General features: G+C 34.3%; 5 protein-coding genes and 3 long non-coding RNA genes across 9 annotated transcripts; 5 read left to right on the forward strand and 3 right to left on the reverse strand.

Moving 5' to 3' along the window:
- Positions 1,320-3,115, reverse strand: LOC104720638. The gene has a single exon (XM_019230802.1). The coding sequence runs from the start codon at positions 3,096-3,098 to the stop codon at positions 1,320-1,322; it is 1,779 nt and encodes a 592-aa protein (XP_019086347.1). The 5' UTR covers positions 3,099-3,115.
- Positions 8,421-11,273, forward strand: LOC104719656 (apoptosis-enhancing nuclease-like). Its single transcript, XM_010437612.2, has 6 exons — positions 8,421-8,461; positions 8,700-8,851; positions 8,950-9,080; positions 9,421-9,848; positions 10,001-10,081; positions 10,948-11,273. Exons 1-6 carry the CDS (start codon positions 8,421-8,423, stop codon positions 11,186-11,188), a joined length of 1,074 nt encoding a protein of 357 aa, XP_010435914.1. The 3' UTR covers positions 11,189-11,273.
- On the reverse strand, positions 11,689-14,037 carry LOC104719657 (CASP-like protein 4A1). Its single transcript, XM_010437614.2, has 3 exons — positions 13,406-14,037; positions 12,644-12,779; positions 11,689-12,131 (listed from the first exon to the last, which is right to left on the reverse strand). The coding sequence occupies exons 1-3, from the start codon at positions 13,906-13,908 to the stop codon at positions 11,937-11,939; spliced, it is 834 nt and encodes a 277-aa protein (XP_010435916.1). The 5' UTR covers positions 13,909-14,037; the 3' UTR covers positions 11,689-11,936.
- On the forward strand, positions 15,060-15,785 carry LOC104720639 (agamous-like MADS-box protein AGL75). The gene has a single exon (XM_010438520.1). It carries the CDS (start codon positions 15,060-15,062, stop codon positions 15,783-15,785), a length of 726 nt encoding a protein of 241 aa, XP_010436822.1.
- LOC104719659 lies at positions 19,797-20,209 on the forward strand. 2 transcript variants are annotated; one of them, XR_756651.2, is made up of 3 exons: positions 19,797-19,840; positions 19,924-19,985; positions 20,168-20,209. It is a non-coding gene; the product is annotated as an uncharacterized LOC104719659 (long non-coding RNA). The 2 variants fall into 2 exon arrangements; XR_002033774.1 differs by having other exon boundaries at positions 19,924-20,041; positions 20,168-20,205.
- On the forward strand, positions 21,120-21,444 carry LOC104719660. The gene is made up of 3 exons (XR_756652.2): positions 21,120-21,147; positions 21,229-21,252; positions 21,363-21,444. It is a non-coding gene; the product is annotated as an uncharacterized LOC104719660 (long non-coding RNA).
- On the forward strand, positions 21,951-22,659 carry LOC109127052. The gene is made up of 3 exons (XR_002033775.1): positions 21,951-22,064; positions 22,164-22,187; positions 22,275-22,659. It is a non-coding gene; the product is annotated as an uncharacterized LOC109127052 (long non-coding RNA).
- Positions 22,920-26,514, reverse strand: LOC104719661 (protein farnesyltransferase subunit beta-like). Its single transcript, XM_010437615.2, has 14 exons — positions 26,303-26,514; positions 26,087-26,173; positions 25,749-25,854; positions 25,541-25,576; positions 25,163-25,245; positions 25,011-25,064; positions 24,758-24,809; positions 24,408-24,472; positions 24,265-24,321; positions 24,092-24,164; positions 23,921-24,007; positions 23,619-23,793; positions 23,420-23,529; positions 22,920-23,326 (listed from the first exon to the last, which is right to left on the reverse strand). Exons 1-14 carry the CDS (start codon positions 26,416-26,418, stop codon positions 23,087-23,089), a joined length of 1,341 nt encoding a protein of 446 aa, XP_010435917.1. The 5' UTR covers positions 26,419-26,514; the 3' UTR covers positions 22,920-23,086.

Here is a 27,907-nt window from a genome sequence, read left to right on the forward strand (position 1 = left end):
ATAGAATTAGGAAATTGTTTTCTTTTTGCCATCGTTTTTATATAAAAAAAAAAATTCTGAGGATTGTGAACTCTGACTACTCCTGCCGACGTTGTAAATTCTTACAACAACTTAATAACTTTATTTGCTGCTAGATAAAGTTTATCAGTGTTATTCTTTAACTTATTGATATACCACCAATTATTACCACTATTTTGAACAAACTTGACCCAAAAAAAACTAATTTTATGATATTAATTTTCAAGAAGTACCACAAACAAAATAAAATGTTTATAATAGTTATACCTAGACATAAATTTTTACTAACTAACAATGTAAACATGTAATAACATCCGTTATAAACTTATAATATTTATAGAATTTTCGAAATCTTCTAATAACATAATATAAAAGTTATTAAAATGTATATTGTGGCTTTTCTTTGACAACCGTATGTTGTGGTATTTCAAATAATAGGACAGAAGTATTTTAGTAAATGAAACAAATCAAAATCATACTTATATAATTTGGTAGTAGATTTACATTTTTCTACTACCATTCAAGGCCTTAGTATGAAAAATGTCCTATATTTACATTTTTCTTAACGAAAATGAAACAAATTAAAGTCATACTTATATAATGTGCTTCGTTTCAATGTTTTCTGGAATTTATACGTAAATAAAAATATTATACACAATAAATTGATTTTTCCGCTTCATATTAGTTCAATTTAGTTTCGAGGCCGGATTTTAGGGTTTCTAGATTTCTATTACGTTTAGTTCACTTTTTCCCGTTACTTTCATTTCACTCACTTAAGTACTTAGTCAACATTGTTTTCTGTTTGACTACACTAACACATGCGGTCATGGGCTAGTAAAAAAGAACCCTACTAGAACGAAAGGGTTCTAACTTTTATGTCATGATAGATTCTCACATAGTCAGATACTCCCTCTGTTTTGTTTTAATTGTCGTCCTAGATTTGTTTTCATGTTTTACAATACATGTCGTTCACATTTTTCAATGTAAGTTTTGTAAAAAAATCTCAATTATAGCCTCACGTCTAAAACTATCTCAAGAATCACTTTGAATTTTCAACCTAAGTTTTGTAAAAAAATCTCAATTATAGCCTCACGTCTAAAACTATCTCAAGAATCACTTTGAATAAATTAATGTTGTTTGTAAGGTTAATATAGTCAACTTATTCAAATTCTTAATCTACTCAAAATAGCCTAGAACGACAATTAAATAAATACAGAGAGAGTATATACGTATTTCAACTTCTGTATACTCTTATACGAACTGATACATGATACGTTAAAAAAAAAAAAAGATAACATAATTTAATCTCTTCTAGTACTATGGAACACAAGAGTTTCTCCTTTCCATAAACATAAAAGAGAACAAACATAATTATCAGTATAGTCTACGCTCACGGCAACAAAAGGTCCCTTGCAACGAAAGCCACACTTGTAGCATCCCGGTCGATTTATACCATTCAAAGTCACTTCCCAATTCTTTTTATTGAACTCAAAATGAAGTTGAGGCTTCACATACCTAAAATCTCCGAGTAGACACTCGATATGAACAGTCGGGCCAGAACTTTCGCAAGTGTAGAATATTATCTTTTGATCCATTTCTCTCTCACATATCTCGCACCAGTAACTACCGGTCATGTCTTTGTCTCCATCATAGCATAATTTGAGAGGATATTTATCGTATTTGTACCTTACCGTATGTGGTAAACTAGCACACTTGAAATCCAAAACAAAATCGCAATCCATACAAGTCAAAACATAATCCGACTCTTGCTTGCAAGTCACACATACCTTGCTATCTAGTGAAGTCTGGAACAAAAGATGCGGATGACAATCATAGAAAAATGGTTCGGATATCGAACCACATCGTACATCTAATATGATATTGCAACATTCGTACCTGAAGCCACTACAGAGTCGGTGACAAGCAGAACATAAGAATGCTCCACTAAGCATCGGAAAATCCATGACTATGTTGTCGTCAGGGTATAACGTAAGTTGATGATTGTGAAGTACATGTCGCTTCTTTCGAGGAAGGTTAGCACACGTTTCGTGGAGGACAAAATCTTCACATTGCATACAACTGTAGAAAATGTCAGAGTAGACAGGACGGACGCATGCTCTGCAACGCCTACATTCATCATGGATATTAATAAGACCATCCTCAAGTCTTAGGTTGTGCTCTCGATGACTAAAGTGATTTATCACTCCATCACTCACAACTCTAAAAGGTTCTTCACATTCATCATTTTCTTCAGGCTCGTCCTCGAGTTCTCTCCCATCCCACACATCCCTCCTCGTGGCACATCTTGAATGAACTGCATAATCCGGACAAATCAGGCAAGCATACACCCCATATCTCCCATCTATTCTTCTGCGACAAACTCCGCATTTCCAATCTCCACGACCAAGAAAATAAGTGCGGGAGATACGATGTACATGACGTATAATGCTAATGACCCGTGGTAAGTAGATACAACCTTCGTGGATCATAAAATCACATTGGGGACAAATGTAAGGAGATCGATCGGATTGGAGACCACATGCATTACAAGTGAAGTGTATGAGCCTTGGCATGAGAGTGAGTGTATGATCATGACATTTTTGGAAGTAAACGATAAGCTGAAGCGGGTTACGTGCACAATAAAGATCTATACTGAAGTCACATATGGAGCAATGATAAACTAATTTTCCAACCTTTTCTCCACATAGACGACACTTGTCATCTTCAGTTACTAGTGGTAAGCCATGTGTTAGGAGCGTGAGAAGATGTCTCTTGTGAGATGGATGGTTGATCTCTGGTGATGATTCTAAACATTCTTTGTGGACGGCGAAGCCGCAAGTATCACATCTGTAGCCGTGGAGACCGTTTTCTCGAAGTTCGGGGCATCCATCGCATTGACCCGTGCTGCTATAGTGGCTATGTAAAGGATGTTCGTGAAATGGTAGCATCAGAGAAGGTCCCATGATCTGGTCAAACACCATGGATGGGGTTAATGATCCATCATCATCATAGGAACATGCTTGATTTTCTTCATGTGTAGGTGATGATGATACGTCAGAGAGCTCCTCAACAAGGACCATTTTTGTGAACTTTACGTAGATTTTGTTTGCTATCTTAAGGAAATATGAATTGAGAAAAACAAATAGAAGAAGAAGAAGGGATAAAATATAGCCGTTAAGGATATAATTTTTTTATGAAACTTTTTATTTTTTTGAGGTTATTTTCCCTTAATCTTATACACTTGAGATTCGAATCTTTGGGTTATAGTGCTTTTAGACCTGCAAAAGTTCGGTATTTGTGCTTGTAAATTTATTATTAATAATTTTTGGGAAGATAGCTAAGAAGATCCATACTTCGACAAATAGGATAATTATAAATCAAAGTTTCTATTGAGGAAATTTTTCTAACTGGTTACAATTTTTAGGATGGTTTTTCTTTGGTCAAAGGGGCATCATTTTAGCTTTTATAAGGTTTTCCTAAAGTTTCAAATCTTTTCTTCTTTTTATTTTTTAATTTGAAATTTATGTTTTTTCCTTTTTATTCCCTTTCTCAGGAGAAACAAAGGAAGACAACCCATGATGTCTTCATGTTTATTCCCTACGTACATTTACTTTTAATAGTGGTATAAGAGGTTTGACTGTATCATGATTCATGAATACATGATGTCTTCATATTAGCCTTATCACTTATGAATCTATATATGATCAATTCATTCTTATTTGGATTCTCGGTGTGAAAAAATAAGAACAGTATACTCTTTAAACTAAAAATAAAATAACTTTCAAATTAATTACTTTGGCATCTCCTAGGAGAGAGAACAAAGAAACGTTTTTTTTTTTTTTTTTCAACAAAAGAAACGTTTTCTGGTTTCAGAACTTTTGAGAAACCATGGAGAGACCCATATGCATTCATATATTAAAAGATAAAAATACAATTAACTAGATGCATTAAAAATGTTTATTCTAACTAGCATTAGGTATAGAATTTTTGGATCTTCATAACGATTAACATGTTGTCGATAGTATTTCCATAAATTAATCGTCAACAGATCAATTTATACAAATCTATAAAGAAAATCTTCAAGATAGTTTGAATATTTGTATCATAGTTCAGGGTATAGAAAATGAAGTAAAGATGAATATACCAGAAAAGACATATGATAGACATTATAAAAAAAGAAAAAAAAAAAAGAGAAATGAGTTGAACATCGATGATTAAATAAATAATAATTATAAATGAAGAGTTTTGGATAAAACTAATTTAGAAAATTTACTGAAAATCATGGTGGAAATATATTTATTGACTTACTGAAAATGTATTTAGAATGTCTTCCATAAGACTAATATATATCCTTACTAGATAAGGGCCCGCACGATGTGCGGGTTTAAAATTTATTAAAAAATAAATTCTCAATATTAAACAAAATTTTTAAAAATATAGAAAAAAAATTATTTCCTGAATTAAATATATAACTAATTTTAGTTAGAAAAAAATCATATTTGTATTTACCTTGATACACTTATTTATATTTATATATATTTAATATATTATAACAATTATTACAATAATTTAAAGCTAAATTATATCCCACCAAAACCTTTGCCAAATACTCATCATTATGAGTATTATTATTGTCAAATTTTTAAAACGTTACATAACTTATTCACAAAATATTTTACATGAAAAGAGTTCATCAAAGCAACATCTAATTATTAAGCATGTACAATTTTACTTTATCTTTTATCATTAAAATTATGTTCTTACAAAATTATTTTATTGTTAAAGTATACTCTTTATCACCACCTATACAATATATTATGATCAAATTAAACAAATTTTATATTTCTTTACTTTCATTTTGGCATAATTATAGTTCTTTAAATTACTAAAATTGTTTTGTGACATAATTGTTTTAACCATGAATTTTTTTTACTATAAAGATATTTTGTATGAACAATTGGTGAAAGTTATCTACTCTATTACAATGAATATATGACCAACCTATTGAGAAACTGAGAAAAATTTAATATAACATAATAAAAATAAAAATTTGAAAATTATAATCACGATAGTATATATATAAGTCTTAGATAATTCAAATAAAAAAAATAGACACTTTATAAAAAATCCAAAACATGACATATGTCATAATCAAGTTAAGGATCGGCGACCTATTTACTCTTCAAAAGTGTATCACATTATACGAAAACTACTTAAAACTATGACCTTGTCTCGAATATTCTCGAATCGTAAATTCTAAACTTATTTCTACCTGAATAAAAAGTTCTCATATATTTCTCCATATACCTGGGTTTAAACGGTTTACGAACCAAATCCGATAGAAAACCACATAAATCCGGTTTGAAACCAATTTTAAAACGGTTTACCATTCCAACTTCCCAAATTTGAAAATCGCTTCTCAATTACTTAATCAAGCAGCTCTTGTTTCAGTATCAGAATCATCAACATTATTTAGAAGAGAAAACTCTAGATTTTGACCAGAAACACCAATCACCGACTAATCTTCCAAACTTATAATGCTACTAAATGTAAAATCACATTTGGAACCTCCATCAGTGTCTCCATCATCAATTAAATTAGCGGGATTTATATACTTCGATTCCATTTCATTGCATATGATAGGTTCCATTGAAGAACTCTCACGAATCAAAGACCACACAATAGATTGGCAAAATTATATTGGAAATAAAAATCAAAGATAAACTTTTGATATAAACAAATAATATTTTTTTTGATCAACATTTGAGCCACAACAGGCCAGTTTATTAGCCAAATCGCTACATTCATAGATAGCGGGACTCGATCCCTCGTGTTATGGTGCCTTATACAATTGGAGTTACCAATGACCACTGCAGTAAGATTACTTCACAAACATAATTTTTATGTAGATATAATGTTATTTTCTTAATTAGCTGTCCTATTACGTCTCAAAAATAAGAATTTTTTTGACATAACTTATGCTATTCTTTTTAAATTTGTTATTCACTATTTATTGATTAATAATAATATACATGTTTAATGCTTAATGAATTATTATTTTTGTTTATACATGTCAAAATCAAATTGAGAAAAAATGTATAATATAATTAGCGTACAATACAAAATAAATTAGTTTTGTTAATTTTCCTTTTTTATTTAGGAATTTTTAAAGATATAAACATGTAAATTTTATGTAGATTTAGATTTAATGTTATTTTTTTACGCGTGTCAACATCTCATCAGTATATGTGACAAGTGTCATGATCATGTTAATAGCTAATTTTTTTAATCCTTGATTTTTTTAGAGATTCTTTTTTTTTAATAGAAATTTGTGTAAAATTGACACTTATCATGATCTTATCTTATAAGTTAGTAAATTTTAAAATTGACACGTGTCACGGTGATTTAGTAAGTATTGAAACTATATTTTATATAATAAGATTTAAGGAACGTTAAAGCTTTTTCGAAGAAGTCTAGTCAATGATGCTCCATCGAGGTGGTTGATGGGTTTCAAAGTCTTCTACGAATGAATTAACAGAAGAATGATTTAGCTACATTGTACTAAATTTTAAACTTTTAAGAATCTATTTCTTAAAAATAAAAAAACAAAAAAAAACAAAAAACTAGTATTTTAGAAGCTAAAATCAAAAATTTGGCAGTAGTTACAAAGAATTTTTTTTCTTTTCGCTTATATGTTACCCAAGATAAATAAATAAAAAAGATCTAGTATATAGCTTTAATTACATTTATCTTGAGTGACAATCACTTTCGTTTTATTTGTAAATTATGTTCAAAGTTTATGTTTGACCATAGGAGTCAGAAAAGTTATGAGTGCATATACTTGGCGTTATACCATGGTGGACCATTTACTTTCTTGTCTTTCATATAAATTGTGTTCATGAATATTTTTTCTTTTTGAATGGAATTTGTTACAAAAACTAGAATATTTTTGGAGCAGAAATGAAAAAAAAAAAAAATGCATATACAGAATCTTGAGTTGGCGCCCACATATCGGTCAAAAGATAGTTTTGCTTAGATTGTAAGACCAAGATACGTCAAAACCCAAGTGTGTCTCTCCTAGAAGAATGTTGAAACAGTTTGAATGTTAGAAGATTATATAAGATAATAGTGTATATAATGGCAATTATGATAGTACTTCGTAAATGAAAGCAATGACTATGACTCTATGAGAATAAAGTGTCAACGCTATAAGAACAAAACTCAAAACCCAAAAAGATTACCAACCATAACCATTGTCTTCAGAATATGCATGATCCATGAATAGTAAGATTGTATTGTAAGTTTCCTTTTCAGGGCTTTAAACTAACAAAGAAAAATCGTTTCAAACGAGAAAAACAAAACATACAAAAAGGAAAAAACCTGTACTATAATTTTAGTTAAATTAGATTTCAATTTGAATAAACGTTAAATTAGACAGATTGATTAATGTTTATGCAAATTTTTTGACATGCTCTTTTAACGATTGAAGTCTGAAATTTCCATAGGAAGCTGAATTCAACTTGTCGACCTATTTTTTAAAAAGGAAAAAAAGCATAAAACTACATCAACACAAGTGCATATTTTTAGGCAACCAAGAAAATTATATAAATTATATAGTTTTATAGAAATAACGAAATATATATATATATATGCTGTAAAGAAATGATATATAAGATTATATATATATATATATATTTATATTATTTTCTCTAAGGCCAAACGTACATATTTATATGTAACAAAATTTTCTAGCTTTGCCACTAGATATGACTATATGAGCCACTGGTATAGTACCTTGTGAAGAATCTCGATTCATTCATGTTGCTAGGCCCAGCTTACTAATAAGGTAGTTAAAGGGCATATGCATGACTTTGTAGTATTATGATATTTTTTTTTTTGGTATATACTACATCTGGTGTTTGTAATTTGTATATATGTAATAACAATTTTTTAGTTTTTATTTTGTAACAATTATTATTATAAAATTAAGCATTCAACTTTATACAATAACATATCAAACTCATGGTTTTAGACCGAAAACAAAGTCAATGTCCAACAAAGCTTAATAAGAAACTATCTTCATCTCTGATTAATCTCATATACAACATTAGACTGAAACCACAACAGAAAGGCATCTCCTCTTTCACTTTTTTTTTTCATAACTCTTATACAAAACCTCAAAAAGAAGTATGTCTGTCAGAATAGTTAGGGAATCATCTAACTTCGCCTTTATTTTTTTGGTTCTTTTATTCCCATGATTTGCCTATATAAGCACATGTATTCTCATATATTCTCAAATCTCCACACACAGATCGACATTAAAAAAAAAACAAATAACAAAGAACACAACCTATCTATTAAAATTCTCCTCACTCAAAAAGTTGGAGCTTGCTGTTTTTATAATGGACTACAGATTGTCAATGGAGTCCTCAGAAACCCTAAGGTATATATAAATTAGTGTAAATTCTTGTTTCTTGTCCATTTGTCTACGTAACGTGCGTTTTGTTACGTACCACCGATATTATCCAATGAGATTATGTGCATGTATGCAAAAGACTCTTTGGAACATGAACAATTCATAACGGTAACTAGCTAGTAAAATTTGAAATCAACTTATGATTAAATACATATATATATATATATATATATATATATATATATATATATCCATATACATGCAGGAACAAGTGTGGAGGATGTTATAGGCAATTCAACAAGAAGGAACACTTAGTGGAACACATGAGGATCTCTTATCATTCGGTTCATGAACCTATTTGTGGCATTTGTAACAAGCATTGCCGATCTTTTGATTCCCTCCGTGAACATCTCATTGGTATATAATAAGAAACGTATTGAGCGTCTAATTTAACTATAACATCGTATTTAATTTCCATTTTTCACATTACATTTTGGATTATATTGTATGTATAGGGCCATTGCCGAAACAAGAATGTAAGAACATTTTCAGCATCTGTGGCTGCAGATTCTGTCTTACGATCCTCGAAAGCCCCAACGCTCGTAGGATCCATCAAGAGAGATGCCAGTTCTCAAACGTCAATTCAGTAATTATAATCTTCCCATAAAATACATGTCTTCATATTTTCAAACCTGAAAACAAAGTTGTGTTTATGTTTATTCTTTCATGTGCAAGAATAATTTAACAATGTTTTTAAAAATGGTATTTAATTTTCAATTTATAATATTTTGATGAACTTTTATCTTTAGTTTACATCTAACTTCTGCATCTAAAATATACAGAAAGAAAACAATATTTTTGTTAAAAAAAAAAACAACATTTTTACAAAATTACTAAATTATATATGGTCTTATTTAAGAAAAACGCATTAGTATTAAACGTACATGCATGCAGACGGCAAAACTAACATTCTTCCGATATATTAGGGATTAACAAGTCGTATGGCAGCTTTAGGTCTAAGAGACAACGCTATAATCGACTACACTTCTTCGAGGTCACCTCGTGTGGTCGCACTCTCATGCAAGATGGTTGGAGGAGGTAGTGACGGATCGCTTGACCTATGTGCAAGGGTTTGTATTACGGATGAGAGTGAAAACGTTGTGTTCCACACTTACGTGAAGCCAACGATGCCCGTAACGAATTATAGGTATCAGACAACAGGGATAAGACCTGAGAATCTACGGGATGCAATGCCATTGAAGCACGCACAGAGAAAGATTCAAGAGTTTCTTTGTAATGGAGAACCAATGTGGAAGATTCGTCCAAGAAATGGGAAAGCAAGGATTCTAGTCGGACATGGACTTGATAACCATCTTGACTCTCTTCAACTTGAATATTCCTCTTCCATGATAAGGTAAATAAATACTTTTGCTAGACACATAAATATGTCTTTCTTGATAGAAAAAACTTACCACTATATATTTTATATGAATTAAAACTTACCACTATATATTTTATATGAATTCATATGAATATATTAGAGTATATAATGTCTATTTTTCGTAGAGATACTGCGGAATACCCTCCATTGATGAAATCAAGCAAGCTAAGCAACTCTCTCAAGTACTTAACGCAAGCCTATCTCGGGTAAGTTTTTTGTGTTTGTAATTTCCATAGTTAGCAAGTTAGCATTCTCCATCTCCATATGATATTATAAATTACTGAAAAGGAGTACTAGTTGATCGTATCGAATAATTCGACTTTCCAATATTCCATGATTATCTTAAACTAATGATTCAACTTGAAGAAATATAGTATATCTACTAAACCATGAATGCATACATATATTTGTTTGTAGATAATAATAATAAAAAAACCTCGTATGTGATGATATTCGGACGCAACAACTACGAGCTCGTAAAGGAGGTATCCGATGGATACTTTTGACATCATTATAAGTGTTTTTGATCGACGTATACGACATGCGTATAGCTTAAAAAGTTTCTTAAAAATTCGAATAAAATCAAGCGATGATAATCTTAGGAATATCTCGTCCATATCAAAGTTTGATTTATCTGTCTCTACTCTCTACCTCATATTTTATATCATTGATTCATGCATAACCAAAAGTTTATCCTAATTAAAATACTTTTATAGCCAAGACTGAAAATAGTTTATTTAATTTTTCCTAAAGAGGTCCATGAACTTTAAAAATCTGAACTATATCCTCACAACTGTTGCACTTGATGTCAACAAACTTTTTTTATGAATAAATTTTACATTCATTCAGAAAAAAGTTAATTTATTACTTTTGTAAATAATAGCTGATTATGTATATAAGAACTAATGAATTACACTATTTTGGCTAGGTTTTAATGGTTAATATAAAAGATTTATGATTTATATTAAATTTTCAGGGCATAGAGGTTTGGTTTTTCTTTATAGTTTAAATTTTTAAGATCTGGAATAATTACCTTTAATAGTAATTTCCATCTTTCTTGACCCTTGTAAAGGTATGATATTCATGTGGGTATACAAGATCCTTATGAGGATTGCGTCGCGGCCATGAGGCTATACACAAGAATGCGGTATCAGAAACACAGGATCGAGGCTTATCCACTAGCCTCAGACCCGCAGAACCGCAACAATTACGGGGCGTGGAGGCAGAATGAGCTAGAGAGGATGTCTCCGGAGGAATTGCTCGATCTTTCACGTTCAGACTACTACTGCTGGTGCTTGGACTCGGTTTCTTGAAGCATTAAAGTTATTTATGGTGCTTGATCATCTGCGAAAATAAAATGGATGCAAGGAATTATATACTATAATTAAAATCGAATAAAAATGGTCTTGATTAGTGATTATGTTGGTAACTAATGAGATAGAAATGATCGCATTTGTACGCCTTTTCAAAGTAATACTAATTGGTAAACTTCTTTGTTTCCTATATGTCAATATGTGTTTGGTCACTTTATATCTTGGTGGTTTAATCTTAGTAAATACTTTTGAGATTAGTTGGCACTACTCCTCATTTTCATATAAAATAATTATGTGGCTTAACATTAACCTTTTTACTTTGAGATTAGTTGCCAATTTTTTTTTTTTTACAGTCAAATTGTTTTTATTAGATATTAGTTTTAGCCACATACTTTTACATCAGAGGTTTGCAATAAATATTTAGGTAACAACACTAGATGCAAGACTGCAAAATCATCAAACGACAAACTGTGTTCGCACTAAATAAGATATTCAATGAGAAGATGTCATCATATTGCTTTTCTTAGATCTATGATAACCATATAAGTGATGTAAACGAGCATCCACACCATCTTTTACAAGATGGAATATCGTCCAATCCACCATAAAATTTAAAAGTTTCTTTTAAAAATCAGAAACTGGACCCTCTACATCGTTTAGACTTTAGAGAGTTTAGGGTCAAGGATACGACTTTCAAGAATCAAGGAAATGAGACTCTTTCTCTCGAGCTTGCGCTTTTTTTTTTAGTTTAGATGGACCGGAGTGCACAGAGAGCATAACCGGAGGCCAAGGAGCAGAAGGCGAATGCGACAAAGGAGACGTAAGACAGTGCGACAGATGCTCTAGCTAAGTCTGGGAACTTGTCTGCTCCCCAGTTTGATTGCCAATCGTCTACACGGATCGAAGCTGAAGTTGAAGCCGATGCAAGAAGATATGCTAGCATCTGGCAACATCGAAAAATCACTTTAAACTCTTAACAATGTAACGGGAATAGAGTTGAGTTCAAATTCAAGGGATTCTAAGCCTAAGCGCACTAAACTTTAATGGATCACTAGAGCGGTAACATCAATGATAATGTCACTAACCAGAGACGAATACTGAGATATGTACATGAATCAGATAGGATTAGCTCAAATGATAAAAACCAATCATATCTCTGGTTATATACTTTGATACTTCAAGCACCTTGAGATGTTTAACTCTTTAAAATATCACAGTATCTTTGGTAAAGTTTTTTATGAAAGGGAAAATGTAAGGTTAGGTAACACATAAGAGGATCAAATTGACAAGGATGAAGTCTATCCGTATTCAGAAAAGACCAATGAGATTTACTAAGAAAATCCAGTCTCACCTTCTCGCTAGTTCTATAGCATCAAGTATCAGACTCTGGTTAACCATTTGATTGATATAAAAAGCAGAGAGTTTTCCAATCAAAGAGGGGCAGAAGGAACATACTTGATCAAGACCAAATTCCAAGAAATGCCGCAGATTATGTCGTGATCTCCGAATGCTAGTAGATAACAGGTATACAAGATCACATATCATAAAACCTGAGTAGACAAAACCAATCACATTCGCAGCCACACAGAACCTGCAACCAAAAATGCCAAAAAACACAAGAATAAATCAACTCTAGAAAACACCTACAGCAAATTTTAGCAGTTTCAAAAGTAAGCCAAAGGGAAACTGTTACAATTTAGCTAGAACAAGTCACTAGATAACTACATTAGCTCTAAACGACTTCCGTGGCTAATTTCATCAGAAAGCTTCAAAATTTCACACAGTGATTTAAACCAAACAAGCTAAACTAAATCTTACTCATTGTGAGTGGATAACTTTATTAGCTTAACCGGCTAACTTAAAACCAAATCTAGCCAAAACAATTTGACATCAGATGAACATCAAACCTTAACTTAGTCATATCCCTGGATAACTTCATAAGCTTAAACGACTTCTACAGCTAATTTCAAGATAAAGCTTCAATTCCACACACTGATTACACCAACTCAGAGTCATCTAACCAAATATAATTGACACTCCGATTAAAATCAAACCTTGGAAAACTTCATTAGCAACTTCAAATTTCACACAGTAATCAACTTCATTAGACAAAACCAAATCAAAACTTAGTCTTAGGAGTACTAACATATAGTTTCTAGGTAACTATATAAAAGCTAATGCTCCTCCAAAAGATACTAAAAAGTTTGAAACTTTAACCTGAACTCTTTGTAATTGTAGAAAGAATCACTCGCCCATCCTTTATCTCTATCAGCAACCATAACAGAAAACGAAACGAGACACGAAACAAACGCAGTAACCCTAAACCCAAGCAAAGCTTTCCTAACCAGACTCGCCCATTTCGATTCACGGGGAGTAGAGAAGCTCGGCGGCCTCAGCTGTCTCCTACTCTCACCAAGCTTCTGGTCCTCCTCAACGAGATCTCCGTTCGTAACCATAAAAGGAGTCTCTGTCTTAGTCGCGACGGAAGGAGTGGGAACAATCGTGTGAGGCGAAGATCCATGGCTGTCGGGGATTGAAGACACGGTGGGCGAATCAGGAGGTGAGTCAACCGTCGTTTGTGGTAATGAGTGAAGAGATGATCTTGAAGAAGACATCTCGAGGAGGTTGAGTGGTGAACGAGATTGAAGCGGAGGTTTTGTAGATTGAGAAGACTTGTTGTGTTGTTCTTGCTTCTTCTTTGTCTTCTCTTCTTCTTCCATTTTTGTTGATATTTTCTGGGTTTGTTTTTAAACTAAAAAAGAATTAATTTTTAATTTTGTATGACAGCGGAAGAAGTGATGAAGTAAGCTCTTGCAACCGTCTCTGCTCTCTAGTCAATGGGGAATCAATTGGGGAAGAAGACGAGAGAGTGAGTGACTTTAATAAATAAAAAACAAGTGTTTGCAAAAAGGGGCTTAGCTTTATTCTTTTCTTTGACTTTTAACCTAAACTAATTATTATTGTTCAATTTGGTTTGGTTATTTACGATATGTTCATTCATTCTTAACCGGTTTATATTAGCCAACCAACCACTGGCTATGATTAATAATACCGAAAATTAATCCGGTTCAGTACAGTTAATAAAGGATACTCCCTCCGTTTCATTATATAGGATGTTTAGAGAAATATTTTCGTTTCATAATATATGATGTTTCCAACTTTCTATTCAACTTTTAGATTAATTTAATATTTTATATTATGCAGTTTTGTTTATAATTGGTTAAACTTTTTAAAAGTAACTATCTCTATGCGTGTTTTAACTCAAACATTCTATATTTTGAAACGGAGGGAGTATAAGAAAAATCGGTACAGATTATTTGATTGAATAATTTTTTTTCAATTTAGATGTTTTAAGACTCGGTTTAGTTCGGTTTATTATATTGATTCCTTCCTCTCAGTTCTCACAATCTCAGTTCTCCGACCACACCACTCGTCAACAAGCTTTAAGGTCTCACCTTTTTCTACTAAAGTCTCCAAATTTCTCAAAGTATATGTTTTCCTTTTCTGTAATCAAAACTTTCAACGGCTGACGCAATCTAATGCAAGATATGGAAATCGAAATTGATCTCATTAATGAAGAGAGCGTGAAAAAGAAAAGAAAAAAAAAGTTGATATTCCCTTTTTATCTAAACCCTTAACGGTTAATTGCACAAAATCTATGGAAAAATATGGAAATCAAATCTTTACGCGATCTTTTTTTCTTACCTATGAGCGAGAGAGAGAGTGAAAAACATAAAAAGTTAAAAACGTATTTTTCTAACCCTAGCTAGTGACTAATATTTCATATAAATATTTCAGTTTCTTTCTCACTTTCATCATCTTTAATTTTTGTTTTCACGAAAGCCAAAGTTTGTCTCCGCAATCGACAAAGATGAGATCTTTACCTTCTTCCTCTTCTTCTTCTTACCCACTCGTCGCTTTGAGCAATAGACTTGAAACCCTCTTTAGGAAAGCAGAACAGCTTTCGGTTCTGTGTCAAATTGAGGTCTGCGTTATCTATTATGGACCTCAAGGAGAACTTAAAACGTGGCCTCACGAGAGAGAGAAAGTGAGAAACATGGCTATGAGGTACAGTCGGCTAAACGAATCCTTGAGAAGCAAAAAACGCGTTAATCTTTCTGAGTTCCTCAAGGACAAGGACAAGGGTTTGGAGAATCCGAACAAGAGGAGGAAGACGTCGTCTCCGAAGAAGAATGTGGATGTATTGAAGTATCCAATCTCTGATCACTACTCTCCCGACCAAATCCCCCAATTGATTCAGTCCTTGCAACTCAATATCTCTACATTCCAACGAAGGCTTCGATTTCTTGAGTCGCAAGAGAAACACAAACTACTCGATCATCATCATCAGAGTTTAGCATCATCCTCCTCTCTCACGACCCATTCTTTGAACCCTAGCCTGCATCAGAGTTTAGCATCATCGTCCTCTCTCACGACCCAATCTTTGAACCCTAGCCAGCAGTTCTCGCTGTTTGTGTATAACCATGGAGACAATACTCTCTCTCAGATCCCAGTCTCTGCATCAAATCTCAACAATCAGGATTTCTCAGCGCTACTTCAAGGATCTCAGTTAAAGAATGAACACAACATGTATTAATTTGCAAAAAACCTTTTATGTATTTTTTTTGTTTAGGAACATCTCTTTTTGTTTAGCTGTAACAATCGTATGTCTTGTTGTTGTATCTTAATTCAACCAATCTTGTCTATTATTTTCGAAATACTATTACACATTGTTTAGTCCTTTCTTGCTAAAAACTGTGATGCCTAATGAAGTTTTCATACATGTTTTACTTAATTTATATGGGATTTTGCATAACGCATGACAAGTATCTAACAACATCCTCTGTTTTCAACTCTGTTTCAGTATAGTGATCAACTTATGTTTATATAATCTACTACTAACAGTAACAATTGTAACATATACAACTTATGCTGACTACTAGCTACTGTTTGCAAGCTTCACACTCATATTACGAGTGACTCTTTTTACTGCTATTATNCTCTCACGACCCAATCTTTGAACCCTAGCCAGCAGTTCTCGCTATTTGTGTATAACCATGGAGACAATACTCTCTCTCAGATCCCAGTCTCTGCATCAAATCTCAACAATCAGGATTTCTCAGCGCTACTTCAAGGATCTCAGTTAAAGAATGAACACAACATGTATTAATTTGCAAAAAACCTTTTATGTATTTTTTTTGTTTAGGAACATCTCTTTTTGTTTAGCTGTAACAATCGTATGTCTTGTTGTTGTATCTTAATTCAACCAATCTTGTCTATTATTTTCGAAATACTATTACACATTGTTTAGTCCTTTCTTGCTAAAAACTGTGATGCCTAATGAAGTTTTCATACATGTTTTACTTAATTTATATGGGATTTTGCATAACGCATGACAAGTATCTAACAACATCCTCTGTTTTCAACTCTGTTTCAGTATAGTGATCAACTTATGTTTATATAATCTACTACTAATAGTAACAATTGTAACATATACAACTTATGCTGACTACTAGCTACTGTTTGCAAGCTTCACACTCATATTACGAGTGACTCTTTTTACTGCTATTATGCCAGATGATTCCTTCCCTTCCATTATGTCTGCAGCAGCTTCCCACTCCCCTTGACCTCTCTCTCTATCTCCTGATGGTTACTTGGAAGCTTCGGTTGACTCGTTTGTGCTCACTTGTCTAGGACACTGAGATACAATATGGTTTCAGCTGTAAAATCCAAATCTCTATATATTCATTCATCAGCAGAGCAGCTAAATCACATAACAAGCATAACGTAATTAAAGTATGCATTCCCAACTTAGGTTCCTAACACAAAGACTTACAAGGAACCAATATATTAATCAGGATCACAAACCCCTAAGGAGCTTCGACCAATACGACTTGAAAGAAGATGCAATCAACATAATGGAGGAATCAAAGACAAAAGTAACAAAAGAGTTTAGAAAGTGTAATGAAAAACCTTAAAGCCAGTGAGATGAGGGACTACGTAATTTGGCAATTTATCTGGCTGCACAACGTATCCCCCTGCATAACACCATGTCAAAAAAAACTTAGAGAAAGATAAAACGAACTCTAGAAAACAGATGCATAAACTGTATATAATACTATTGGTTAAGATACCATATTCTTCAAGTGGAAAGCTAACAACTTAAACGCAATCATGACAACTATAAATCGAGAAAGATTGAGCTCCGATCAGTCAAGCTACACACCATGTCACAAAATTAGGGAAAGGTAAAAATCAAGTCTAGAAACAAATGCAAATGATGATCAATACTTTGCCAAAATGGAGTTAAAGCTGTTAGCTTTCCACCTAAAGAATCTAGTATTTAAAGCCAGCCATGTAAAAATCCTGAAACTTAGTTGATAACAAATTTGACTAAAGTTGCATATATATGAAGTCTTATCTATATTCAGAAAAGATCAATTGGATTCACTAAAAATCTAGCCTCACCTTCTCGTTAGTTCTATAGCATGCATCAAGTTTCAAGCTTTGTTTTTTTTTTAAACCATTTGACTGATTTAAAGGCACAAGGTTTTCTAATCAAAGAGAGGCAGAAGGAACATACTTGATCAAGACCATAATTCCAAGAAATGCCGCAGATTATGTCGTGATCTCCGGGTGCTAGTAGATAACAGGTATACAAAGATCACATATCATAAAACCTGAGTAGAACAAGCATTAGGTTTCAGTCATTGAAGAGAAAGTAAGGGAAATCAAGCCAATAGCCAAATCCGGAACAATGAAGAATCATATCAAATCTGATGAGAGTGGAAACATAAAGATGATGAGGGAGCAAGAGAACCTACCGGTGAGCTGTGCTGATTTTCTGAGAGGCATAGGACCAGGAATTAAGAACCAAAGAGAAACATTTAGTATCTGACCTCAAATGCTTGTTCTACTCAGGAAATTTAGTATATAGCAAGAACGTGTCATTAGATAACTATATTAGAAAACGTTTAGTAAAACCTGAGTTGATTTATTTTGTATTTTCTTGTTTGTTCACAAATAATATAGCAAGAACGTGTCATTAGATAACTACATTAGCTCTAAACGACTTACATGGCTAATTTCATCAGAAAGCTTCAAAATTTCACACAGACCAAACCAAACCAAACCAGAGTAATCTAGCCAAATGTATCTGACCTCAAATGAAAATCAAAACCTAAACTTAGTCTTACTCCTTGTGAGTGGATAACTTTATTAGCTTAACAGGCTAACTTAAACCAAACCTAGCCAAAACTATGCGACATCAGATGAACATCAAACCCTAAACTTAGTCATATCCCTGGATAACTTCATAAGCTTAAACGACTTCTACGGCTAATTTCAAGATAAAGCTTCAAATTCCACACAGTGGTTAAACTAACTCAGAGTCATCTAACCAAATATACTTGACACTCCGATAAAAATAAAACATTGGAAAGCTTCATCAGCAACTTCAAGTAATTAGACCTGTGAGATCAAACTCATCTCGCAAGAAACACATTGAGCTCAGACGAGAATGTAAACCTAAACTTAGATTTAAAGGTACTAACATATCATATCTAGGTAACTATTTAAAAGCTGATGATCCTCCCAAACATCTTCAGATACTAAAAAGTTTGAAACTTTAACCTGAACTCTTTGTAATTATAGAAAGAATCACGAGCCCGTCCTTTATCAGCGGAAGAAGTGATAAAGTTAAGCTCTTGCAAGTTTCAACTGTCTCTGCTCTCTGGTCAATGAGGGAATCAATTGGGGAAGAAGACGAGAGAGTGAGTGAGTGACTTTAATAAAAAAACAGGTGTTTGCAAAAAGGGGCTAAGCATATTCATGTGTGTTGTGGCCTTGTTGAGTTTTCTTCTACTAACGAAGCAAAGAAGGTAAGACTAGTTTATTTTAGTTATGACTTATGATGAATATAACAAAAACAAAAAGAAATTAATTTAAGTAAGTCATTTGAAAAATGGTGAATGCTGATTAAATCTCTTCTTACTGTAGGCGGTGGAAAAGAAGAATGGTGAATATTTGCTTGATTATCGGATTCATCTTAAAGTTTATAAAAAAAATCCAAACATTGGACGACCTAAGTAAATTGACTTTCCATGTTTTGGAGATTTGTTTTCTCTAACTTATTTGCTAGAGTTGTTTTGATGCCATTACACAAGACTTAACACTTCTTTTTTTTTTTGTTAATTGTAGGTTTTGCATAGATCACACGGTTTGGTAAGTCATTTTAACTATTTTGCCTCTTGAGTTTGTTCTCTGTCTAGATCACCTTGGGTGAAGTTTTTGGTATACATGAAGAAGAGATCACTAGGTTTTTTATTTATTTTTCAGCTACAAAGACTACCTTCGACCAGAGAGCCTTTCGATAGAAGATAATGAGGCAGTGAAAGGACTAGATGAAACTCCCAATTTTGTTGAGGTACATGTTCTTACTATGATCTTCAAAATATGTCACACTCAGAAGAAAACGCTCAGCGTTTAATAACACAAATGTTGCCAAAAAATCGAAAGATGACTTATTTTTTTTGTTAATGCAAATTTCTAAGTCTTTTTTTCTTCTTAGAGTCGTTCTAACACAATTGGCTGTTCAATTCAGGAAGTGCTCTTTGTTGCTAATATCTCTCCCCAAACTAAACTATTTCATATGTAAGTGGCACCTTAATTAAATTTCCACTTTCCTTGTCGGAGCAAGTTTTCCATTGCTGATAATTTGTCCTCCACTTTTACAGCAAAGATTTCTTCAAAGATGTTGGAGAAGTTGTTCGTGTTCGACTTATTGTAAACCACGAGGGTAAGCATGTGGGTTATGGCTTTGTTGACTTTGCTTCTGCTAACGAAGCAAAGAAGGTGAGAGTAGTTAGTTTTCTAGTAATGATGAAAAGTGTTTTAAGTGGTCATTTGAGAAGTATGTAAAATATATATACAAGTAGTTGTGTGAAAGTGCATTTGCTGATTGAATCTTTTGTACTTTAGGCGCTGGAAAAGAAGAATGGTGAATATTTGCATGATCATAAGCTTTTTCTTGAAGTAAACTGATTTTCCATGTTATGGAGTTATTATTGCTAGAGTTTTTATACCATTACAGAAGACTAACGCTATTGTTTTTTGGTAATTAGGTACAACCTTGCAGAGAAGCTTTGGTAAGGGATTAACTATTTGCATTTTGAGTGTTGTTATCAAGAGCACATTGGGGGTAGTTTTGGTATACATGGAGCGATCACTAGATTTTTTTATGATGTTTCAGTTACGAAGACTACCTTCGACGACAGAACCTTCTGATAGAAGAAGATGGGACAGCAGTGGAAGGACTTGATGAAACTCCCAATTTTGTTGAGGTACCACAAAGTTCTTGTTATCTTCAAAATATGTCAGGCTCAGACATTTAATAACAGAACTGTTGCCACAAAGTCTAAAGATGACTTATTCTTGGGATGAATCTACTTTTTGTTGTTATGCAGTTTAAGTAACCTTTCTCCGTAGAGTCTTGCTAACACACTTGACTTTTAATTTCAGGCAGTTGCTGTGAGAAACAACACACTCTTTGTTTCCCATATCTCTCGCAAAGCTAAAATATCACATATGTAAGCAGCATCTTTAATTTTTTTCTTTCGTTCTTGAAGAAAGTTTATCATGACTAATAATTTATCCTCCGTTTTTACACCATCAATTTCTTCAAAGATGTTGGAGAAGTTGTTCATGTTCGACTTACTGTAGACTACACGGGCAAGCATGTGGGCGATGGCTTTGTTGAGTTCGCTTCTGCTAATGAAGCAGAGACGGTGAGAGTAGTTATTGTAGTGATGAAAAGGAGTGTATACTTATGATGAAAATTATACGATTGCTGATTTAATATTTTATCTGTAGGCACTGGAAAAGAAGAATGGTGAATATTTGCACGATCGTAAGATTTTTCTTGATGTGGAAGAAAAAGCCCCATACCCTCTACGGCCCAAGTAATTGATTTAGTTGTAACTTATGGCTGGAGTTTTGATGCCCTTACAGAAGACTAATGCTATTATTTTGGTTAATTGTAGGTATTGCATAGATCACAAGGTTTGGTAAGGAATTTAACTATTTGCATCTTGAGTGTTGTTATCAAGAGAACATTTGGTGAAGTTTTTGGTATCCATGGACATGGAGAGATCACAAGGGTTTTTTGATATTGAAGGTATGAAGACTACCTTCGAAGAGAAAGCCTTCTGATAGAGGAAGATGAGGCAGTGGAAGGACAGGATGAAATTCTCGATTATATCGAGGACATGTTCTTATTATCTTCAAACTATGTCGAGGTCAGAAGAAATGCTTAGGAGTTTAATAACAGAAGTGTTGCCACAAAGTTGAAAGATGATTTATTCTGGGGATGAATCTACTTTTTGTTGTTATGTAATTTAATTTCAGGAAGTTGCTACAAGAAGAAAGACGCTCTTTATTGCCAATATCTCTAGCGAAACTAGTATACCAAAGCTGTAAGTAGCACATTTAATTTCCTCTTTCGTTCTTGAAACAAGTTTTTCATGACTAATCTCTTATTCTCCATTTTTACAGCCTCCGTTTCTTCAAAAATGTTGGACGAGTTGCTCTTCTTCGACTTATTGTAGACCACAGGGGTGAGGATGTGGGTTGTGGCTTTGTTGAGTTTGTTTCTGCTAACGAAGCATAGAAGGTTAGAGTAGTTTGTTTATAGTAACGATGAAAAGTATTTAAGTAGTCATTTGAAGATAAAAAGTAGCATATGAAAAATATACAAGAAGTTATTTGGAAGTACGATTTCTGATTAAATCTTTTATATACTGTAGGCGCTGCGAATAATACATGATAAAGAGTTTTGTCTTGATGTGGCTGAGATAGCTCCATACCCTCTCCGACCCAAGTAAATTGTTTTTTCATATGGAGATTTGTTTTTCTAACTTATTGCTATATCTCTGATGTCATTACAGAAGATTAACGCTATTTTTTTTTTGTTAATTAGGTACAACCTTGCAGAGAAGCTTTGGTAAGGGATTTTAACTAGCTAGTTGCCTTTTACGTTTTTGTTATCAAGAGCACATTGGAGAGATGACAAGGGTATTTGATATTCCAGGTCGAAGGTAGAAAGCTTTCTGATAGTAGAAGAAGAAGAGGAAGAGGAAGAGGAAGAAGATGATTTGGAGACTAAACCGAAACAGGAGGTACCTGTGATTGGCGGATTCTGCAGTAAGAAGATTATCTTCTCTTACTGATAGAAGAAGAAGATGATGATGATGATTTGGAGACCAAATTAAATATGAAGATACATGAGGTACCTACGAAGGGCGGATTCTGTGGTAAGAAAGGTTATCTTCTCTTACGACTACGACTGATAGAAGATGCTCTTTGGTGTTTCTAACTTGTGTGATACAATACAACTTTATTTTTTTATTACTTCGGTTTTTGTTTGAACTTACGTTAAACTATGCTTAATTATGAATGGTTTGTTGTAAAAATCATTACCTCTGACTTAGTAAGATTGAACTGATTTGGGTGACGAGAAAGTACAACTTTTAGAATCATATAAAATGGATAAGAACAACAAAGAAGGGTTTGGAGATTCGCCAAAGACATTTCTCTAGTATAATGTACACCGGAATCGTTTTGTCTCTAGTTCACCGGTGATGTTGAGGAGAGATTGAGAGGCGAGGCTTTCCCAACTAGAAAAGAGATTTTGATGCAACGTAATCCTTATGGCTTAAACCGAAACCCTCAAGAATTAAGAGACAAGGCGTTTCCACTAAAAATGTTTCGTTTAGTAAATTTCTTAACTTTAGCTATATATGATAGCAGATTAGTGAAACTTCTGTTGATAACTTACATACAAGTACAACACTATAAAAACTCACTCATGCCAAGAGTTTCCCATACGTTGGCGAGGACGGGTCATGCTGCTTTAAAGAAGTACTCGATAGCTTCATTGTACCGATCCATGACAACGTTGTGGAGGAGGTGAACAGGTTCCAGGAGATTCGAGTAGCTACCCAAAACGTCACGGGTCAAAGGAGGAGTGTCCTCGTCTTTTAACCAAGCGTGCTGAGCCACAGACAATCCGCTCAGGCAGTAACATGTGTGGTAGAAGTCACGGGGTTTCCCTGGCTTGTCTCTGAATCCACCGTCAGGGATCTGGGCAGACAAGTATGTTGTGTGTGCGTGTGTTATAAATATAAAAACTTGTTGGGATGTGTAGTTCCGCTGTTCAAGAAACTAAGAACTGACCTTAGAGCATAAGAGTACATATCTCTGCAAGCCGAGGCTATCAAAAACTGGTTGCACTCTCCTGTTAATGTATGTGGATGTATGATGGACTCCGTGTCCATTCACTGAACCTGCAGATATAAAGCCAACCAAAATTCAGTTGTGCTTTGGAATTTGGATTAACGGATGGACTAAGAGTATGAGAAGATTGAGTGCATACCTTCATCACTGTCCTCATCTGAATCATCATCATCATCATCACTGTCTTCAGGATCATCTTCATCATTGGGATGGTCCTCGTGATCTTTATCTGTCCCTTGTGGTATATGTGATGATCCATAATGTACCAGATCATGCGCTGAATAGAATCTCTGTAGTAGAACACAAGGTGCTGCCTGTTTAACACATACCATGCAAAAAGGGACAACGAGAATGAGTGGAGGAGAATTCTGAAATAGGATATATATAATCATCGAAGAAGAATGAATATACAATGTCACAAAAGAGAATTAGAAAGTTGACCTGCCAAAAAGTGTAGCAACCATCGACCAATTTGTTGGTCCTACCTTGGAATCCTATTTCTACTCCTTGTCGATGTACAGCCCAGTTCTAGAATCATAGAAAATTAATTTGCAAGAAAACTATCTCTACCAAGGTACTCCATTAATAATCACTGAACAGCATTGTAGTTACCATTAGTGAATCCAAATTCAAACTGTCAACCTCATTGATCAGAATCATAGTAGCCAACCCACAGTAAGTGTTCCTAAATAATAAATTACATGGTAATAAGATTATCCCTTAGGTAACAAGTCAATATTCCAGGAAATACACTTTACTTCATTGAAGCAAGTAGGAGAACGTACCCACCATGAGCTTCAGAGCCAGGTTCACCTCCAATCCCGCCTTCATAAGTTTGGCAACTGCTCAAACAAAGTAATTTTAAAGAGCTTTACAAGGGAAATAAATAATTCATGAACTTAAAAGATAAAGTGATACAAAAAGCTACCTCAAGATGTAATCCCCTAGGCCCCGGGTGAGTTCAACATCCATAATATTTAGGATGCTCGCAACCTGTGTCACAAGAGAAGTCAAACATATCAGGGAGAAAACCAGCCATAGGATGCAAGACTTGTAAGTATCAATACGAGTCATCTCTCAGCAAAGTATCTGCTGGGCGCAAGTGTGCAAATAACAGATAATTAAAAGTATCCTAACGTTACGTTTAAGCCATAAAAGTGGAATACACATAGCATAATGGGTCCTGACTCCTGAGTATGTTAGTCTTATTCAGCCTATAAAGCTTTGGTGTCCACCCGCAAGAAGAGAAAACAAGAAGTTAAGAATTGGTAAACTCACCGAAATAGCGGTGTAGCACGCTCGAACATCCATTTCTCCCATATCATGCATCCTACAATCAGTGAGTGAGTCAGAATTTAGCACCAAGACTAAGAGTAAACAAATTGCATGAAATAGAATAAAAAAGACAAGCAGGAATTGAAGAACCAACATGACTGAGAAGCTACGTCATTAACACCGATAAGAATGCATAAAGCGTGCGCTGTCAGTAAAAATGATTTATTTAAGAAATAAAGCAGAAAGAGTATCAAACCTGAAACCCCCATTTGAATCCTTCATTCGTCTTAAGAAACAAGACATTTTTTCTCTGAAAAGTATGAGTCACATGTAAGTCTTCTATAGGAAGCATCAATTGTCTCCTATTGAAACGAAACTGACCATAAAAAAAAAGAAGGAATGCACCACCTATTAATCGAAGAAAGGGCTTTGTCACCTCCTATAGTAACCAGTGCATTCACTGCAGCGTAAGTGGTTGCAAGATGTGGAAGCTGGGAAGAAAAGATCTCAGTTACTAGTGGATGAGAGAGAAAGAGCAAAAAAACGGAAATTGAAAAAAGGCAGGCTAAATTATATATCCTAACTTTATGTGCCATGTAGCCCATGTCTTTGCAGAACCAAATTTAAACTTAAACTAAATTATATATCCTAACTTTATGTGCTGCTTGAACTTAAGGCATCACAATCAAACAATGAGATGATGCATCAAAAAAGTACACCAAAGAGATCTGGCAGAATAAAACGATCTAGTCTCCACTTTCATGAAACGAACATGCATATACTTACTTGGCCAGGACCACCACCGTATCCACCATCAGAGCCCTGCGAAGAGACGTGTGAAAGAAAACTAAGTACGAATTGAACGTTTACAGGTAACAATAATAGGAATGGGGAGAAAAGCATGAACTGAAGGAGCAGAAAAACAAACAAAAATGGATGAACTAGATCTGAAGAGATTCGAACAGCTAACTAAGCAATAGAAATATAGCCTAACCTGGCAGCGTCCAAGAAAGTCGATAGCATTGTTCTCTAATTCATCATCCACACAGTCCCCAAGCAAAGCAATTGAATGAAGAATCCAGTAACAAAGCCACGGTCGACTGTTCCAAAAACCAAAAATTCAAAATAAAACTTAATCTATTGGCATCATAAAACCCATACAAACTCATACATCTCTCAAACCCCAAAATATGTGCAAAACTCCATAAGAAACACCCAAATCATCTCCAAAAGGACACATTGACTGGCTAAATGAAAAGATTCAAAAGAACAAAAACTTTTGAAGTACAAATTCTAGCCATTGAACGCAACAAGCCGACATTGTTCACTTACTTAGCATCTAAGGACGAAAACTGTGGACCTAGCTGCCTTAAGCCTTGGATAAGATAATCCAACTGCTTATCTCGCTGAATCTCCAACCTAGGAACAACAACAACAACTTCTTCCATCAATACGATTCATTCCACATTCCAAAAAACGCTACTATAAACTCATCAGATCATGAATAAAGAACTCGAAAATCAAAATCAAATCGGCGAGCTTACTTACATGTATCTCTGTGTAGAGACGTCGCTGGCCTCGAAGTAACCAAAGAACCCGAACACGTCGTTCTCCACCAGAAACTGCTCGCGCTGACTCACGGTTAAGATCGGAAGCTCTTCCATCGCCCTCCGCCGCGTCCGAGTCAGATTCGCCGATTGAGTCCACTCTGGTCAAGTCTTGATCCCTATCACGAGCGTCCCCATGTAAGCTGGGCCTTCTAAAATATTTAATCTAAAACAACTTCCTTCAGGGTAATATTATCTTTTTACTTTAAGAGTAATATTATTTTTTTTATCATTGAAGAGTTTTTGAGAAATTGTTTTGATGAAAAGCATATGAAATTTTAGTTCTAAAATGCCAATTTGGTCCGGTTTAAGTGTATAGAAATTAATATGACAATGTTGTAAACTAGAGAGTTTAGGGGACGTAATCTCTTGTTCTTATTAATCAATATCGAGGTTTACACAAGTATATATAGTAGTGTACATAAGTCTTAGGTTAAACCGACGAAGGAGAACATGGCCGATGGGCCTTGGTCCAATGGACCTAAAGTCTTGAACACTTATGAACCGAGTATGGGCTTGGTTATGGAGTCCACAATCCAGTGTTTTACAACACTCCCCCTTGGATGACATAACCATGCAAGTGCGAGGAAATGATCAATGCAATGTGCTTGGAGATGCTGCCTCATTAAAACCTTACCAGGAAAACCCATTGGGACAAAACCTTGGTGAAGGAAAAAGAGTACAACACACATTGCTCCCCCTGTTCCAAGCATCACTCTAAGTCCTTAAGCCTCCGCATTCCAATCTGGTGCGTGAGCTTCTTGAATGTTGTTGTCGGTAATGCCTTGGTGAAGAGATCGGCTGAGTTGTCGCATGACTGAACTTGCACCACTTGAACTTCTCCGGCCTTTTGTAGTTCATGTGTGAAGAAGAACTTCGGCAGTATGTGCTTCGTCTGATCTCCCTTGATGTAACCTTCCTTGAGCTGTGCGATGCAGGCTGTATTGTCTTCATAGAGTACGGTTTCTTCCTTGTTGTCTTCTAAACTGCTATCCGTCCGAATATGCTGAGTCATGGACCGCAATCAAACACACTCACGGCTGGCTTCATGTATGGCTAGGATCTCCGCGTGATTTGACGATGTGGCCACAAGAGTTTGTTTCATGGAATGCCAAGAGATCGCAGTACCACCGTGTGTAAACACATAACCTGTTTGTGACTTGCCATTGTGTGGATCGGATAGATAACCTGCATCAGCAAAACCAACTAAACCATCTTTGTTATAGTTAGTATAAAATAGACCAAAGTCCGTCGTTCCTTATAGGTAACGCAGAACATGTTGAATACCATTCCAGTGCCTTATGGTCGGACAAGAACTATATCTTGCTAGGAGGTTCACGGCAAAACATATGTCCGGTCTAGTGTGACTAGCCAAGAACATTAACGCTCCTATAGCACTGAGGTAAGGCACTTCAGGACCAAGAACTTCTTCACTGTCCTTCTTAAGAGCGAATGGATCTTTATCCAAGTCTAAGCTTCTAACAACCATTGGGCTAGTCAATGAGTGAGCTTGCTCCATTTTAAACCTCTTTAGTACCTTTTCTGT

Source organism: Camelina sativa, chromosome 10, assembly GCF_000633955.1.
Source record: "Camelina sativa cultivar DH55 chromosome 10, Cs, whole genome shotgun sequence".
Classification (NCBI taxonomy): domain Eukaryota; kingdom Viridiplantae; phylum Streptophyta; class Magnoliopsida; order Brassicales; family Brassicaceae; genus Camelina; species Camelina sativa.